At 45.7% G+C, this 16918-nt stretch overlaps 2 protein-coding genes across 2 annotated transcripts in view; both read right to left on the bottom strand.

Annotated features, from left to right (window-relative positions):
- Positions 1-8766: 8766 nt before the first annotated feature.
- On the bottom strand, positions 8767-16424 carry LOC117882127 (cilia- and flagella-associated protein 57-like). The gene is made up of 4 exons (XM_034780112.1): positions 16290-16424; positions 12128-12301; positions 9733-9891; positions 8767-8931 (listed from the first exon to the last, which is right to left on the bottom strand). The coding sequence occupies exons 2-4, from the start codon at positions 12137-12139 to the stop codon at positions 8767-8769; spliced, it is 336 nt and encodes a 111-aa protein (XP_034636003.1). The 5' UTR covers positions 12140-12301; positions 16290-16424.
- LOC117882158 (cilia- and flagella-associated protein 57-like) overlaps positions 16339-16918 on the bottom strand; it is a 94433-nt gene continuing 93853 nt past the window's right edge. Inside the window, exon 16 of the mRNA XM_034780184.1 lies at positions 16339-16425. Within this exon, the coding sequence (XP_034636075.1) occupies positions 16387-16425 (39 nt within the window). The 3' untranslated portion in view covers positions 16339-16386. The remainder of the gene's footprint in view (positions 16426-16918) is intronic.

Consider the following 16918-nt stretch of genomic DNA (forward strand, 5'->3'; position numbering starts at 1 on the left):
CCCAGCCCTTTACCCCTATGTGTTTAGTGTACAAATAAATCTGTATGTTTAATATGGATTACAGCTAAGTCTATAATTTAGTCAGGGGGACCATGACACTCACCAATTCCAGACCTCTGGGACTTGGTTTGCTTCAGCCACTGACAGCTGAAGGCAGGACTGTGGGCCTCTCCTCTGTGACTGAGGCTGGGGCTGAGCCAGGGCTAGAACTGTGACCCTTCGCTCCCCTGCCCTGCAACGGAGTCTGACTTTGCAACCAGGATCCTGTGCCCCTGTCCTGTGGCTTCAGCCAGGGGCTGGAGCTGGAGCCCTGGCCCCGTGGCTTCTGCTGGGGTCTGGAGCTGGGGCCATGAGTCCTTGAGTACTTGCCCTGTGGCTTGTGGTGCGGGCTGCAGCAGGGGCCGTACACCCCTCTTGCAGCTTCCTAGGGTTGTGCGCCTCCTCTCATGGCTCCGGTCGGGGCTGTGCACCTGTGACTCTCTTCTCTCCCCCGCTCGCACAATGTGTCCTGATATTTCACTCTTGCGATCTGGTCACCCTACCTAAGAGGAGCAGCAGGGCCTCAGCAAGTCAGTTCTTGGCTGGGACCAGAAGGGTGAGGAACACTGCTCCTCTCTGGCCAAAGGAGCTTTACAGGCTGCATTTACTGGACCTGGGGGAGAGGACTTGAGAACTTTAGCCCTAAGGTAATGGGCAAAGGTAAAGGGACCAGGTGGGAAGAGGCCCAGGGAATGCAGCAGCAATTAATTAAAGGAAGCCATACATGGTTGCTGTTTATAGGGTCTCTAGTTGGAACTCAGAATAGTGGGTGGGCCCAGGTTCTCCCAACAGCCACTGGCAAAGTGGCCTAAGCCCCGAGAAGGGTACAAAATTCCTTCAGAAGCCCAAGCAAAAGGCTGGATTTAAAGGGCCCAGAGATGGGGCTGAAGACTCTGGTGAGGGCAGACAGTTTGGTGAATTCTTTGCTACCCTGGAAGGGGTACATTTTTGACCCTGTGACTTGGATGGAAGTCTGGATAGAAGTCTGACCTAGTGAGGCTGGCAACCTACAGGGAGCACCAGGAACGGAAAAAGATTGCAGTACCGCAACAGCCACTGGGGGCACTCAGGAGGTGAGTGCCGCCTATCACAGTGCCCTAAAACCTGTGTGCGGTTGAAGATTGCCATCCTACTTATACAAGATCACTGTGGGTGAGCTTCAATCTGTAGGCCCTTCCATCTCCACCATTATCTTTCATGTGCTGCAATTCTGCTCAGCTCTTGTCCACAAGTGCAAGGGGGTAAACAACATGCAGGTGGTGCAAAGGGCTTGGCATTCAAAGCTAACACAGAGAGAACACACACTGTCTCCGTTAAATAAATCCTGGTGTCTCTGAACAATACTTTGGGAATTCCCTTCTATTCTAGCCAACATAACCACACCTGAAGTGTCCTGTGCAAATTCATATATAATACCAAGCTGTAAGCACAGATCATACAACAATAATGGAACAGCATTAACAGCTGAGCCTTTAACAATATAAAACTATGCAGTCCAGACTATGCCTTTGTAAAGCACAGAGGATACAGCTTCACCCACTGTCTGTAAGGTATACAAATGCCAAGCTTTTATCACAGTTCTGCAGCAAGGGTAACCTAGCAGCCTCAGAGTCAGCACAAGCTGCACATAGTTCAAACAATTCCTAATAACGTATCAATTCAACAATCGAAGGATGTACAGGTTGCAGAATAGATACATCCCAGAGCAGCAATCCCCAAAACAAACAAACAAACAAACAAACAAACAAACAAACAAACAAACAAAGCAAGACACACAGGTAAGTTGTCAGTCAAAACAGGTAATAACCATGAACCAGTTAGGTCAGCAACAATCTGAACAAAACATAACAGTTCAAATAGCAGATATGTAGCAGCAAGTCCTAAGCAGCTTTTCCCCGCAAAAGAAAAAGGAACAGGAACACTGAGTTCAGGGATCAAGAACCAGGAAACAAAACAGGAACAGGAATCAGGAAGACAACACACACACCAGGTCATCAAGGTGACCCTATAGGTGTCCTGGGAGATGGAGTTAACAATCAAAAACTCATGTGGTGAGGAAACAACTGTGTGTCACTTGTGAGAAGGAGAGCATTGTGACAGATCTTTATCCAAACATCTTTCTTCTGGTCTCAGCGAAGAACCTAGAAGACCCAAGTAACGCAGTTACACATGTACCTGTGTGGTAACCACATTAGATGGTATTGGTGCTTATGGAATACCTGGATTTGCTAATTTCTTAGGAACTAGGCAAAAGAGGGTAATTTGATGATACTATCTGTTTTAGAACTCACTCTGTGGTGCATCGCAGATCCACATACTTATAATCTGAAGGATCCCCAGAATGAGAAACAATGCCAAGCACCAAAAGATGTTTAGTCTTGCCTTCTTTTTTCTCAGAACTGAAGGTCCCAGTTCTGCAGAGGCCTCAGGTACAGACTGTCTTTTGTCCAAGACTGTTTCAATTACTGTCTGTACCCTTATCAGAAATGGGTCCAAGGGTTTTGTTACCAAACACTCAGTCTTTTTAGATCTGAAGCTTGGTGTCAAAGTTGATGCTTTATAAGTAGAAGGTTTCCTGATACCAGAAGGTCCTGAAGCCTATTAAGGCCTCTTATCTCTCTTATCTGGAGCATTAGAAATCTCAGATCCACAGGTTTTAACTGATAAGGCTTCTTGCAGAAAGAGGGCCTCGAGTCTGTTCTGCCGCTCCTTTCTAGCTCACAGCGTGAAAATCCTGCAGACAGTGCAACGAGAAGCGGATGCCCTTCTCCTACGTACCATGCACAGGTGTCTGATGCCTGAAAAACTGCAGGACACGACAAATATCTTTTAAATCTGTATTTTTTTATCTTCAAATCTGCCATTGCTAACTAGCAGTAATACTAATACTAACATTTAAAAGTATTAACAACTAACTATATAATTATTAAAAGAGTAAAGATCTTGACTCTGAAGAAGGCTCACATCCATACATGGTCAGTAGTTGGAACTGAGGCAGGAACTGCTGCCATGCCTGTTCGTATAGCCCCACCCTCAAAACGTGCCTGAATGCTGAGAGATGGGGTGGGGATTTGTGAGTACTCTAACAGGCATAATTAATAGAAGACTACACCATTCAACAACATCAATCGGCGCATATCCCAAGAGTGGCCACTCCAAGAAAAAGGTAGTCTATACTATGGTGGCACCCCCCCACTCCAACCAATAATCCACGTACAGATATGGTTCACTGTAGTACAAAGAGTTCTCAGGGACTGTTTGAGAGCCCAAAAGTTTAATCCCAGATGAAGACTGGAACCAGGTGGTCCCTGATACGATTCCAACTGTTGTTCTTATCTAGGATCTGAAACAGAAATTATGGGTGATAATAAAGGTTCCGGAACTGAAGACAAATATCTAGCTGGGGAACTGGATGGTATTTTAGGACAAGACAGGTAAGTTAACAGCTGACTTTCTTCTACTCATCTTCTCCTTTCCATAGGGCACAGCTCTGTTCAAGGAGAGCTCTCTCTTTCCAGAGTCAGCCATATTGGAGCCGAATATATGGGAGGCACTGGATCTGAATAATGAATCTGAGCGAGCACTATAACAGAATTGCTTCTCCTTGGGCTGCCATCTTAACGTGGTGGAGAAGCTTGCATGTATTAAAGACCCCAATAGCAATGCCATTGGGAGCCTTGTACTCCTGGTAGGTTCACCCAATAACTGAACTCCAGTACGCAGATGATTGTGCTGTAGTTCTACACTCAAAGGAGGATCTACAAACAGCCCTTAACTGCTTCTCTGAAGCTTACAAAAGCCTAGGGCTAACCCTGAACTTTGGCAAAACAAAAGTTCTTCACCAGCCAGCTCTCGGTCAATCATCAGTCTCGGCAAGGAAGTTTTACTGTTCAGGAAGGACAGGCAGGGCAGAAAAGGTGGGGGAGTTGCGTTGTATGTAAGAGAGGAGTATGACTGCTCAGAGCTCCGGTATGAAACTGCAGAAAAACCTGAGAGTCTCTGGATAAAGTTGAGAAGTGTGAGCAACAAGGGTGATGTCGTGGTTGGAGTCTGCTATAGACCACCAGACCAGGGGGATGAGGTGGACGAGGCTTTCTTCTGGCAACTAGCAGAAGTTGCTAGATCGCAGGCCCTGGTTCTCATGGGAGACTTTAATCACCCTGATATCTGCTGGGAGAGCAATACAGCGGTGCACAGGCAATCCAGGAAATTTTTGGAAAGTGTAGGGGACAATTTCCTGGTGCAAGTGCTGGAGGAACCAACTAGGGGCAAAGCTTTTCTTGACCTGCTACTCACAAACAGGGAAGAACTAGTAGGGGAAGCAAAAGTGGATGGGAACCTGGGAGGCAGTGACCATGAGATGGTCGAGTTCAGGATCCTGACACAAGGAAGAAAGGAGAGCAGCAGAATACGGACCCTGGACTTCAGAAAAGCAGACTTTGACTCCCTCAGGGAACAGATGGGCAGGATCCCCTGGGAGAATAACATGAAGGGCAAAGGGGTCCAGGAGAGCTGGCTGTATTTTAAAGAATCCTTATTGAGGTTGCAGGACCAAACCATCCCGATGTGTAGAAAGAATAGTAAATATGGCAGACGACTAGCTTGGCTAAACAGTGAAATCCTTGCTGATCTTAAACGCAAAAAAGAAGCTTACAAGAAGTGGAAGATTGGACAAATGACCAGGGAGGAGTATAAAAATATTGCTCAGGCGTGCAGGAGTGAAATCAGGAAGGCCAAATCACACTTGGAGTTGCAGTTAGCAAGAGATGTTAAGAGTAACAAGAAGGGTTTCTTCAGGTATGTTAGCAACAAGAAGAAAATCAAGGAAAGTGTGGGCCCCTTACTGAATGAGGGAGGCAACCTAGTGACCGAGGATGTGGAAAAAGCTAATGTACTCAATGATTTTTTTGCCTCTGTCTTCACGCACAAGGTCAGCTCCCAGATTGCTGCACTGGGCAGTACAGCATGGGGAGAAGGTGACCAACCGTCTGTGGAGAAAGAAGTGGTTCGGGACTATTTAGAAAAACTGGACGTGCACAAGTCCATGGGGCCAGATGCGCTGCATCCGAGGGTGCTAAAGGAGTTGGCGGGTGAGATTGCAGAGCCATTAGCCATTATTTTTGAAAACTCATGGCGATCGGGGGAGGTCCCAGATGACTGGAAAAAGGCTAATGTAGTGCCCATCTTTAAAAAAGGGAAGAAGGAGGATCCAGGGAACTACAGGCCAGTCAGCCTCACCTCAGTCCCTGGAAAAATCATGGAGCAGGTCCTCAAGGAATCAATTATGAAACATTTAGAGGAGAGGAAAGTGATCAGGAACAGTCAGCATGGATTCATGAAGGGGAAGTCGTGCCTGACTAACCTAATTGCCTTCTGTGATGAGATAACTGGCTCTGTGGGTGGGGGGAAAGCAGTGGACGAGTTATTCCTTGACTTTAGCAAAGCTTTTGATACGGTCTCTCGCAGTATTCTTGCCGCCAAGTTAAAGAAGTATGGGCTGGATGAATGGACTGTAAGGTGAATAGAAAGCTGGCTAGATCAGCGGGCTCAATGGGTAGTGATCAATGGCTCCATGTCTAGTTGGCAGCCGGTTTCAAGCGGAGTGCCCCAAGGGTCGGTCCTGGGGCCGGTTTTGTTTAATATCTTTATTAATGATCTGGAGGATGGTGTGGACTGCACTCTCAGCAAGTTTGCAGATGACACTAAACTAGGAGGCATGGTGGATACACTAGAGGGTAGGGATCGGATACAGAGGGACCTAGACAAATTAGAGGATTGGGCCGAAAAAAACCTGATGAGGTTCAACAAGCACAAGTGCAGAGTCCTGCACTTAGGACGGAAGAATTCCATGCACTGCTACAGACTAGGGACCGAATGGCTAGGTAGCAGTTCTGCAGAAAAGGACCTAGGGGGTCACAGTGGACGAGAAGCTGGATATGAGTCAACAGTGTGTTCTTGTTGCCAAGAAGGCAAACGGCATTTTGGGCTGTATAAGTAGGGGCATTGCCAGCAGATCGAGGAACGTGATCGTTCCCCTTTATTCGACATTGGTGAGGCCTCATCTGGAATACTGTGTCCAGTTTTGGGCCCCACACTACAAGAAGGATGTGGAAAAATTGGAAAGAGTCCAGCGGAGGGCAACAAAAATGATTAGGGGTCTGGAGCACATGACTTATGAGGAGAGGCTGAGGGAACTGGGATTGTTTAGTCTCCAGAAGAGAAGAATGAGGGGGGATTTGATAGCAGCCTTCAACTACCTGAAGGGGGGTTCCAAAGAGGATGGAGCTTGGCTGTTCTCAGTGGTGGCAGATGACAGAACAAGGAGCAATGGTCTCAAGTTGCAGTGGGGGAGGTCCAGGTTGGATATCAGGAAAAACTATTTCACTAGGAGGGTGGTGAAACACTGGAATGCGTTACCTAGGGAGGTGGTGGAGTCTCCTTCCTTGGAGGTTTTTAAGGCCCGGCTTGACAAAGCCCTGGCTGGGATGATTTAGCTGGGAACTGGTCCTGCTTTGAGCAGGGGGTTGGACTAGATGACCTCTTGAGGTCCCTTCCAACTCTGATATTCTATGATTCTATGATTTACACTGACAGAGAAGAACTGGAAAATATAGAACACTTTGCCTACCTTCGCAGCCATCTCTCACAGAGAGCAAACATAGACATCAAGATTCAGCACAGAATCCGCTGGGCAAGCCTTGCCTTTGGCAGACTGTCTCAACAGGTGTTCAATAATCTCATTAGAACATATACTAGACTTTCAGTTTATAAAGCGATGGTAATCCCAACTCTCCTCTATGGCTGCGAGACTTGGGTGACCTACAGAAAAGATCTGAAAAACCTGGAACACCACCACCAGCACTTTCTCCGGAAGATCTTCAACTTAAACTGGGAGGCTTGCCGCACTATCGTCAGTGTCCTCACAGAGGCCAACACCTTCAGTACTGAGGCCCTGTGTGCGCGTGCCTGATGCATGCCTACCAAAACAATTACTGTACACCCAACTTACCAAAGGAGAAAGGAAATGGGGAGGCCAAAAGAAATGCTTTAAAGACACCCTTAAGACAAACATCAAAAGATGTAACATTGATACCACGCACTGGGAGACAGTAGCCAAGGACAGGGCTAACTGGCAAAGACGTGTCAGAGAAGGGATGATCACTTTTGAGAAAAATTGCCTTGCCCTGGTCCCAGAAAAATTTCAGAAAAGAAAGGACAGATGACTGTTATGAAGCAATCATGGCCCAACCCTGTCTTCCAACATGACCTGCAATGTTTGCCAATTAGTTTGTGGCTTAAGGATCAAAATCCTCCAGTCACCAAAGGGGACACACACAAAAAACCACCTGTGAAAGAGATCATCCTCAACCCTGAGGGATCGCAGACGATAACAGAATGGCCAGAGCCTATAGTGGCTCTCTCCTTGTTTCCTCAACTAATGGGTCCAGTACATGAGGATCTGGTATAATGAACAAGTCTGCTGCTGAAAGAGGATGTCTGGAGTCTTTACTGCATGCTGGAGCAGGTCTAAGATTTTTTCTGGAGCCACCTGTCTTTTCAGCACTGACAGGTTTTATTGCAAGGGCTTCCTGAAGCAGAATGGCCTTCAGTTTGTTCTGACTCTCCTTTCTCGTCCTTCTTGTAAAAGCACTATATCTAGAACACCTAGTGAGTGTCACTCTCCAAGACAAGTCAGGCACCAAGTGTGTTGATCTGATGACAGATATGGCACTGGTCATGAGGCATGCTGTCTGAACCCTGATCTCTCTGCTTTTAGATCCACCGTCTCTCTTGGTCCCAAAGATAATTTAAAAGTAATCTAACATCAAACACTTTAATAATAAAACCACAAACCTACACTAAAATATCGACAGTAAAGTGATTTAAACTATTAGCTAACCACTAAGCACACTATATAAAAGGGGCCTGGGGTTCTTTCTGGAGCTGTTCCTGGTCTGTCGCAGCTGGTGGTGGGAAGGAACGGAGGTGGTTGCAGTGCCATGCTATTCATTATAGCTAAATCCCTAGAATGTTCAGGAACAGATGGGGGAGGGGTGCATGAGAGCACCAACCAGCATATGAATTAAATTCCACCATCTGAACTGCATGAATCTGCTGCATCCCAAGCATGGAAATATGCAGAAGCCATTTGAAGAACTATATAGGCCTAAGGTCTCCAAAGGCTTCAAAAGTTTAGGTGACTTCCTAAATGTCTTAGTTCTAATCAAAACTTTAAAAAAACCCTCAACATCTGGGGACTGGAGACTAGTTTCTGTGGTGAGAGTGAAGGTTTGGAAAGAAAACAATGGGATTAACAGTCTGATGTAAGTGGAAGTCAAACATTCATTCACATAAAATCTTGAATAAGAATTCCCATAGGTTAGTATTGTACAATTTGATGTCTTATTAAGAAAATGAGTTACACCCTCCTATGCAGAGTTTGGCATTAACCATTGTTTGAAACAGGACCCCACACTGATTGGGTCTGATCCACTGGGGCAATTCCCATGTAAAAGAAGGTCACCTCAAGGACTTGGTATAAAGGGGAAGGGATGGCCAATGTGCAGAAGTCATTTTATTGGTAACAAAGAAATCAAGTTTGGATTAAGAGTGAGTCAATACTTAATGCTCATTAAAGAAGGCAAATCAAAGGACAAATGTGGTGCAGTCTCCTAGTACATTTGCCCTATCATCCCTTTGAAAAGAGGGAGGGCTGGGTGGCAGGGGTCAGAAGAGTGCACTGCTCACCTCCTGGATCTGCTCCTTCATTGCTTTGATATCATTCTCACGGGGTTCTATTTGCTTCTTCAGCTCCTTTATTTTATAATCCAGTACAAACTTGAACTTTTCCAGCTCCTGGTTTTTCTTTTTTAGGTCATAAATCCGCTTCTCCTGGGACAAGCAAACATAGATACAAGTCAGTGCTCTCTTCAAAGACTCAAAGCAGGAAGCCAGTGAGAATCAGACACAGACCTCTCAACCAGATCCCTGGAGTGATGTCTGGATGTTGTGGGGGGGGGAGAGGGAGAAGACACTATAACCACAGTTCCTCAGAGAAATGGAAATAGAGATTGAGACCTTAAATCACAAATCCCACAGAGAGGGACAAGGAACAAGCGGGAGGGGATGACAATATAGATATCAGTTACAAAACCCAAGGAAGGGGTAAGTAGCTCAAAATCCTGAGCTACAGATCCCCAAGGAAAGATCTGGGGGGAGGGAAGAAACATAGAGTGTGTCTACTAGCAACTAGACACCCTTGGCTGGCCCATGCTAGTCGACTCGGGCTCACGGGGTTGGGCCTGCGGGGCTGTTTCATTGTTGCGTAGACTTCTGGGCTCAGACTGGGGGTGGGGTGTGAGGGTCCCAGAGCTCAGGTTTCATCTTGAGCCCAGAAGTCTACACAGCAATGAAACAGTCCCACAGCCCTGCAAGCCCGAGTCAGGTGGCACAGGTCAGCTGCTTTCTTTGCTGTTTAGACATACTCACAGAGTCCGTATCTCTAGGCCTTCTTCAAGGCAGGGATTGTGTTCTTGTTTAAGTTTCTTCAGAGCTTAGCACAATGGGACCCAGATACTAATTAGAGTCTCTGAGTGCTACAACAATACAAAGAATTGTAATACCAATAGCAGTGTTTGAGTGAGGGGAGGGTGACAAAACTCAGCTACTCAGACTGTCATAGCTCTGCCTCACCTTGTCTTGGATAGTCTCATCTCTTTCTTGAATCTCTCTCTTCAGTCCCAGAATATCCTTCTCTAATGACTTAATGACACCTTGCAGCTTCTGCTGTTCCATTCTCATTGTCTCAATGTCATTGCTGCGCTCTTCAATCTCCTTCTGTAGGCTATTGAACTAGAGACACAGAAATACTAACTTTCTCCAACTGCCATTCAATTTAACCATCCTACTTTGGCTGATTTCTTGTAGGCAATGTGGCAGAAGTGAGTTATGAGAAGGGATCTGAAGGATGAGAGAGTAATGAATTTAATAATGAGTTCAGGAAGGGCATTTCATGTGATGAGGCAGCATGGAAGAAAGCAAAGAGGGAAAACAAGTAACAAGAAGAGCCTTGAAGGTCAGAAGAAGCTTTGAGTGGATACAATAGAGAAGAGAGGAGCCAGGAGCAATAGGCAAGGAAGACAATGATCTCAATAGTTGCATTTTGTATGGATCGGAAGGGGCAAGATGGATGTCAGGGAAGCTAGACAGGAGAAGATGTCAGTAAACAAGATGGGATGATGACTCTGCATAAGAGTTTTAGTGGCATGAACAGGCAGAAAAGGTTAGGTGTGAGAAATGTTATGGAGAAGGTGGCAGCAAGTTTTGGATGCACAGAGTTGAGACAGAGGGAGGAGTTAAAGACAACTTCAAGGTTACAGGTAGGCATACTTGGGCTAGCATTAATTTAGCTAATGCAGCTAAAAATAGCAGTGATGACACAGTAGCATGGATCCCAGCATGAGCTAGAAATGCAAGTACATATCCAGGGTTCTGGGTGAGCTTGTACAGTCTGAATTGAAGCCCATGCCACCATACCTTCATTGTTATTTTTAGCCACACTAGCTAGATTAAAGCTGGGTATGTATACCCAAACTGCAATCACATCTCTCACTGCATTATAAAAATACCCTAACTGGCCAGAGTCTTGCTAATTGCACATTGGTGCTTCTTGGCAAAGTTCTGAAAACAGGAGAGGCTACTGAGCCATCTGCAGACTCAGGAAAACCACATCATGCTCTGCTTATCTTCAGATCTTCACAAGAGCAAAGGCTATTTCTTTTCTCTTTTTTATGAATGCTTAAATTGTGCCTCTGGTATAAACACAGGAAATTCAACTCAGATACATAAATTACACCCAGTGAAGATGCAGTCACAAAGCACTGCAGATTTCCTGGGAAATTCTGGTGAAAGCTTTATGGAGCAGTGTGTGTGCTTTTATGGAGGAATATGAATGAAGAGAGGGGGTCATTAGGAGTATATGAAAAGGAGACTGTTCTGTGGATAGATTGCAATGTGGAAGGAAGCACAGATGGTAGGAAGAGTAGATACTAAGGCTGTGCTTGGATTCAAATGCAGGCTCTCTCCAAGCACAGAATCAGTGACCACAAACGACAGGTGGAATTTGTAACACACAAAGTACAGTCTAAACCCTGAGAGGAGCGACTGTGCAGCTAATGTGACAGAAGAGATGGAGACAGAGACACTTTCTATACTACTGGGAACTGGAGAGTGATGTGGAAAAACTACCTGACCTTGGGAGAAAGGAAAGATGGCAGAGATGGCTCCATGCTGTGTAGCAACCTGTCACTATATCAGGAATGGTAATCAGGACAGTACTGACAAATGGAAGAAAGGGGTCAAACCTCAAATACAGTACATAATCTTATCCTGCTTGACTTGTACCTACCCCTGAGAGAGATCTGAGAGGGTATGAATTTTCCTTAGACTTTGGCAACAATTGTATAGCTTGTCATTCTAATGCAGTCATATTTACTTGAAAATTGTTTAAGTGTTATGATGATGACAAACATAACCCTCTACAAATATCTGAAGAGTATAAACACCAAGGAAGGAAAGGAATTGTTTACTACAAAAGGGTGAAAATTAAGGGAACTGGGATAAAACTAGGCACAAATTTTGGTTCATTACCAGGAATACTTTCCCGACAGTAAGATAAATATCAAATTGTAGCAAAGTCTCCTGAGAAGCATGAGAAAGTTTAATTGCAAGAGATGGGACTATCTATTATTGTTATTAATTATTTATATAGTGCCCCAAACTGTACTAGACATCAGTAAACTTAGTAGAGGGAAAAGCTCTGCATTGCCCCTGTGGCGGGGGAACCTGTAACTTCTCTTCTCCCTTTAATCTAGTCACTGTTACACCAGAACATAGGTTCTTTTTTTGCTCCTAATATTGTAAGATTCCCAAGCTATACTATAGAAAGGAGCAGTTGCCCTTTCATGCCTCAGTAAAATGCCATACATGTCTAGATATAGACTATTACTCTCATTGAACACATTCTACACTCAACTCAGCCTTAGTATTCCAGGTGCCAAATCAGATCCCCTTAGAGAACTGAAGTTACCTTTTTCCTCATGATTCCTGTCTCTCCTTTCAGCCGCAGGTTTGATTCTCTCTCTTCCCGAAGTCGTCTCTCATACTTGATTTTGATTTCCTGGATTTCCCGATCTTCATCTTCTTCAATCTGTTTCTTAGTTTCTTCAAACTCTCGAAGCTGCTGCCTGGCGTCATCCTGTGCCTGGAATCAGGAAAAGAAAATTGGAGACAGAGGTGGGACGACAAAGATCTCTAGCATAACTATCAGACTTTGTATTTTGTTCAGTTTCTCCTCAGAGGGGCCTGGGGAATAGTAGCAGTGGGTCCATGAAATCTGTGGAAGCTATTGGCGATGGGGAAGAAGAGTTAACTACTTACTTATCTGTAATTATCATTCTCCTCTGAGCATATATATATATATACACACACACTTTAATGGACCCCTGATCTTTGCACTAACACTATTTAAACAAATTTCAATTCCAAGATGATTAAATTTCTTTAAAAAAATTGTTAACAGACTGTCACAGGGTGGTGGGCCCCTGTAAATTAAATAGGTCCAGCTCCTCTGTGCCACAAGAGGTACTCCTAGTTTGACCAATTAGGAGGGCAGGGAAGTACAGGTCTGTCGCATCTTAGGCGCATTTAACATGTGCGATTTCAGCTTTACACGGTTGGCAAAACCAAAAAAACAAAAAACAAAAAAAAGAGAAAAATAACAATTTAAATACTGTTTCTGTAGTGCGGGCGATTCCGCCCGCCATTATACTCAATGTAATTTTGACTATAGGTGATTTTCGCTTTAGGCGCGGACTGCGGAACGTAACCCCAGCGTAAGATGAGACAGACCTGTACCTGGATCTATACAATATCAGGGAAAGTCAGAGAGCAGAGAAACTCGGTGAGTCAGGACTGCAAGAGTCAATCAGGAAGAATACAAGTGAGAGCTGTCTGGTCAGTCAGTCTGGGCACATGAGAGCTGTCAGAACCCAGAAGAAGTTTTCTGGGGGAAGGCTGAAGGCAGGCAGAGCAAGTGGGATTTGCTGGCTGACCTCCCCAAGCCAGAGACCCATGGGCCTGAGAGAGCTGAAGGCAGGAAGAGCAGCAGAAAGAGGTGCCTGCTCTAAGCCAGAAAGCCTGAGTTGAGGGTCGGAGAGGGCTGAAGACAAGAGAACACTGGAGGGCGTAGTAGGAAGAGGGCCCGAAACATAAGGCCTTGTATCAGTGTCCTGGTGTGAGGCCTGAGGCCAGGGCTAGAGTAGTTAAAACTTTGCTGATATAAAGCAAAGTTAAGTTGTGAGCAAGAGGCCCCGGATCTTTTGGCAAGTATAGGGCTAATATTACAAAAACATATATTCCTAAGCATTGCTAGGCACAAAGCACTCACATTCCAGAAGGGTGGTACCAGAACACCCCGATACCAAACACATTCCCCAAAGATAACAGGAACATGCTGACCCATCTTAAGGATAAGGTCAGGATGACAGCATGATAGATAGAGATGTTTTGATCGAGCCTACAGGTACAAGGCAACGGGTGGCACCCTAATACGTCAGAGGGTGGCACCCTGATACGTCAGGGGCGATACGTAACTTGTTTGTATTGGTGTATAAAGATGTATCTCAGAGGCAATGTCTTTGTCTGGCTGAGGGGAGAATGGAAAGTCCTGCCATTCACTGAGCTGGTCCGTTGTCATGGGCATACACGTGTTAGTGTACCTGAAATAATTGAGCCCGGGCATTAGCACCGTGCCTCGTTGGCAATAACCCTCACCAAGTTCCTTCGCTGAAAACCGAGTCTGTGGATTTATTGGGCGGTATGCTCGAAGTCTGCTGTGCCAGCTGTCTGCGCAGAGCTGGGACAGCACACAGGGAGAACACACACATGCAGCCGAACACCTGATGACAGACCTACTTATATCTGCATACTGGAGAGCTGGACCCAGGGGGACAGTGAGTGCCAGAGTGCATAAGGGATGCTCCCCTGGTAAAGAAGACCTCTCAGTAAGGCTGTGGGGAGTTCCCACTGGGAAGAGCAGGGATGTGTTCCAGCTAGAAGGGCAGGGGAGGCTATCCCACAGAGGGACAAAAAAGGACTAACAAAGAGTCTGGGAGTGACAGCTGGAGCACTGAGGGCAGACTTTTAGCATTCTAGCAGCATAGGCACAGACACTCACTACTGGGTTCAGGGATCGAGAACTTTGAAGTGTAGGAGTTTCCACCAAGCCCATGTATACAGGTCTGAGTGTGGGGCTCTATTAAGGTGGGTGTGGCATTATGCCCCATATTCTTCATAGTAATAGTAATATGATAGTAATATGATATGAGTATGGCATAATTATAATGTATTTTGTGCAAAATAAGGCATGTGAGATATCATTGAAAAGGTTATAATTTACTGAATCTGATTATCCTATTTGTATGCATGTATCATGTTTGTATCTGAAGTTAGGAATATTGACTGTGTATCTGTATTACAAATATTTTACACCTGGGGAATGCCCATTAAGCAGAATGCAGTCAGTCTAGATGGTTGGCTGGGAAGGGCCAATAGAGAAAACAGGCCTTAGAAGAAGTTTATCTCCCACTGGGAGCCTTTCTGAGGATGCTACAAACAGTATCCGAGTCATGGCTGCTGTGACACTATAGGGTCATGTGACCAGATCACCTGATACTGGACTCCATCTTGGAATACCAATGTTTTTCCACTGACTAGGCATGGGAACCAAGCTGGAGACAAAGGGTTCCTGCCATATGCAAAAACTATTTAAGGCAGGGAGTGACATCATTGAGGTTCTTCACTGACTCCCCGCGCAAAGGAGACTATTGGAAACACCCGAGGAACAAGGACTGAACTGGGGTGGGGTGGAGTGGGGGTGGGGTGGGGGGGAAAGAGTGCTGGACCCAGGCTGGAGGAGTTTCTAGCCTGCGAGAGGATTACCTAGGGTTTTTAAGCTACAAGCAAGGGCAGCTGGCCCCTTAAGAATCTCTGCAACCGGCTTAAACCATCATTTAGGGTAAGAATTTTCTACTCATATCCAATCTCTTAGTATATTAAGCTTAGATTCCATTTTTGTTTATTTGCTAGGTGTCACGGAGCCACCGGGCCAATGCTCTGGAACTACTCCATATGAAGCCAGTCAGGACTCTGGGGGAGTATGCCTCCTCTCTCTGAGCATACTGTCGCCAGGGCAAGAAGCTTACACAGCTTCAACCTTCCTGGGTCTGATCTCGGAGCATTCAGCATCTCCTTCCACACCATACGCTTCCCGCAGCGAGTTCGCCTGGGCGGGGCTCCTGGGGAAGCCAGAGGGCCCTGCACCCCAACTCCATAGTCAGACGTGACTCTCAGCCAGCGTAAAATGGAAGTTTTATTAGTTGACAGGAACACAGTGTAGAACAGAACTTGTTAGCACAGAAATCAGTGACTTTCAGCCAAATCCATCTTGGGGAGTCCTGGGCCAGATGGCCTGGACTCCTCCTCTTCCAGTCCCCCAAACAGACTGCCCATCTTCCAGTGACCCGACCTCAGACACCCCCATTGCTCCTCCTCCTTCCTTTGTCTTACTTCCCAAGACAAGAGTCACCTGGTCGTCACCTGGTTGCATTCCCCTCCTGGGTCTCAGGTTATGAAGAGCACTGGTCATAGCATATATGTAGACAGTTGGAGCAGCCTCACCTGCCCCAGAGGTCTCAGCCAAAGTCACACACTCCTATTCCCACCTTCGAGGTATTGGTGCAGCACAGGGAAACTGAGTCACATATTATACATGCAAAAAAGTAAAACTCACATAGGCTCAACAGTAAGACTCACATACAACATAACAAGGGAAAATCCCCACTTAGTCACACTAGGTAATCTGCTTTGATATGTTTGCTATCCCTTATAATCACTTAAAATCTATCTTTTGTAGTTAATACATTTGTTTTTGCTTTATCACAAACCAGCATGTGGAAGTTATAACTTGGGGTAAAAAGCTGTTGTATATTTCCTCTCCACATTGAGGGAGAGGGCGAATTTCATGTGCTTATGCTGTACAGTTCTCTGTACAGCGCAAGACGGTATAATTTTGGGTTTACCCTCCAGAGGGGGGTATACACTTGTGTATCTCGGCAGTTCCTTAGCTGAAGCCTTCCCAGGCAGAGGAGATCACAGCATCTGTATGTTTCTGCAGCTAGGTGTGTCCCTACCTCTGTGTGTGCTGGTGAAGGTGCAGACTGGAGCCTGGGAGAGGGCTTGGCAGGCTGGTCACAGCAGTACAGGGTAAAGGGAACCGATGCTGGTGGGTCAGGTGGGCTCAGTGGTACCCCAGTTCCAGATGGCACCCTGCGGGGAACCCATCACTGTGAGTATCTTGAGAATGGGAGACTCTAGGTAAATAACTTTCCCTATAACCATGCTGGACAGTTCCCCAGACAAGCAATGAAGTGGGGACTTCTCAGAAGCACGAAAAACAAGTAATCTTGACACAGAAGGAGAAAGGTCAAATTATTTGGCAGAGAGGGGGAAAAGAATAAAATTGGAGAAAGTCCAGAAAAGAGCAACAAAAAGTATTAAAGTTCTAGAAAACATGGCCTATGAGGGAAGACTGAAAAAAACTGGGTTTGTTTAGTCTGGAGAACAGAAGGCTGAAGGGGAACATAACAGTTTTCAAGTACCTGAAAGATTGTTACAAAGAGGACGGAGAAAAATAGTTCTTGTTAACCTCTGAGGATAGGACAAGCAGCAGTGGGCTTAAATTGCAGCAAGGGTGGTTTAGGTTAAACATTAGGAAAAACTTCCTAACTGGTAGGGTGGTTAAGCACTGGAATAAATTGCC

This window comes from Trachemys scripta, chromosome 8 (assembly GCF_013100865.1).
Source record: "Trachemys scripta elegans isolate TJP31775 chromosome 8, CAS_Tse_1.0, whole genome shotgun sequence".
NCBI lineage: Eukaryota > Metazoa > Chordata > Testudines > Emydidae > Trachemys > Trachemys scripta.

Coding starts and splice junctions, on each gene's coding strand:
- LOC117882127 (XM_034780112.1), bottom strand. Junction 8,932..9,732: donor ATGAGACTATCCAAGACAAG/GTGAGGCAGAGC, acceptor TGCTTGTCCCAG/GAGAAGCGGATTTATGACCT.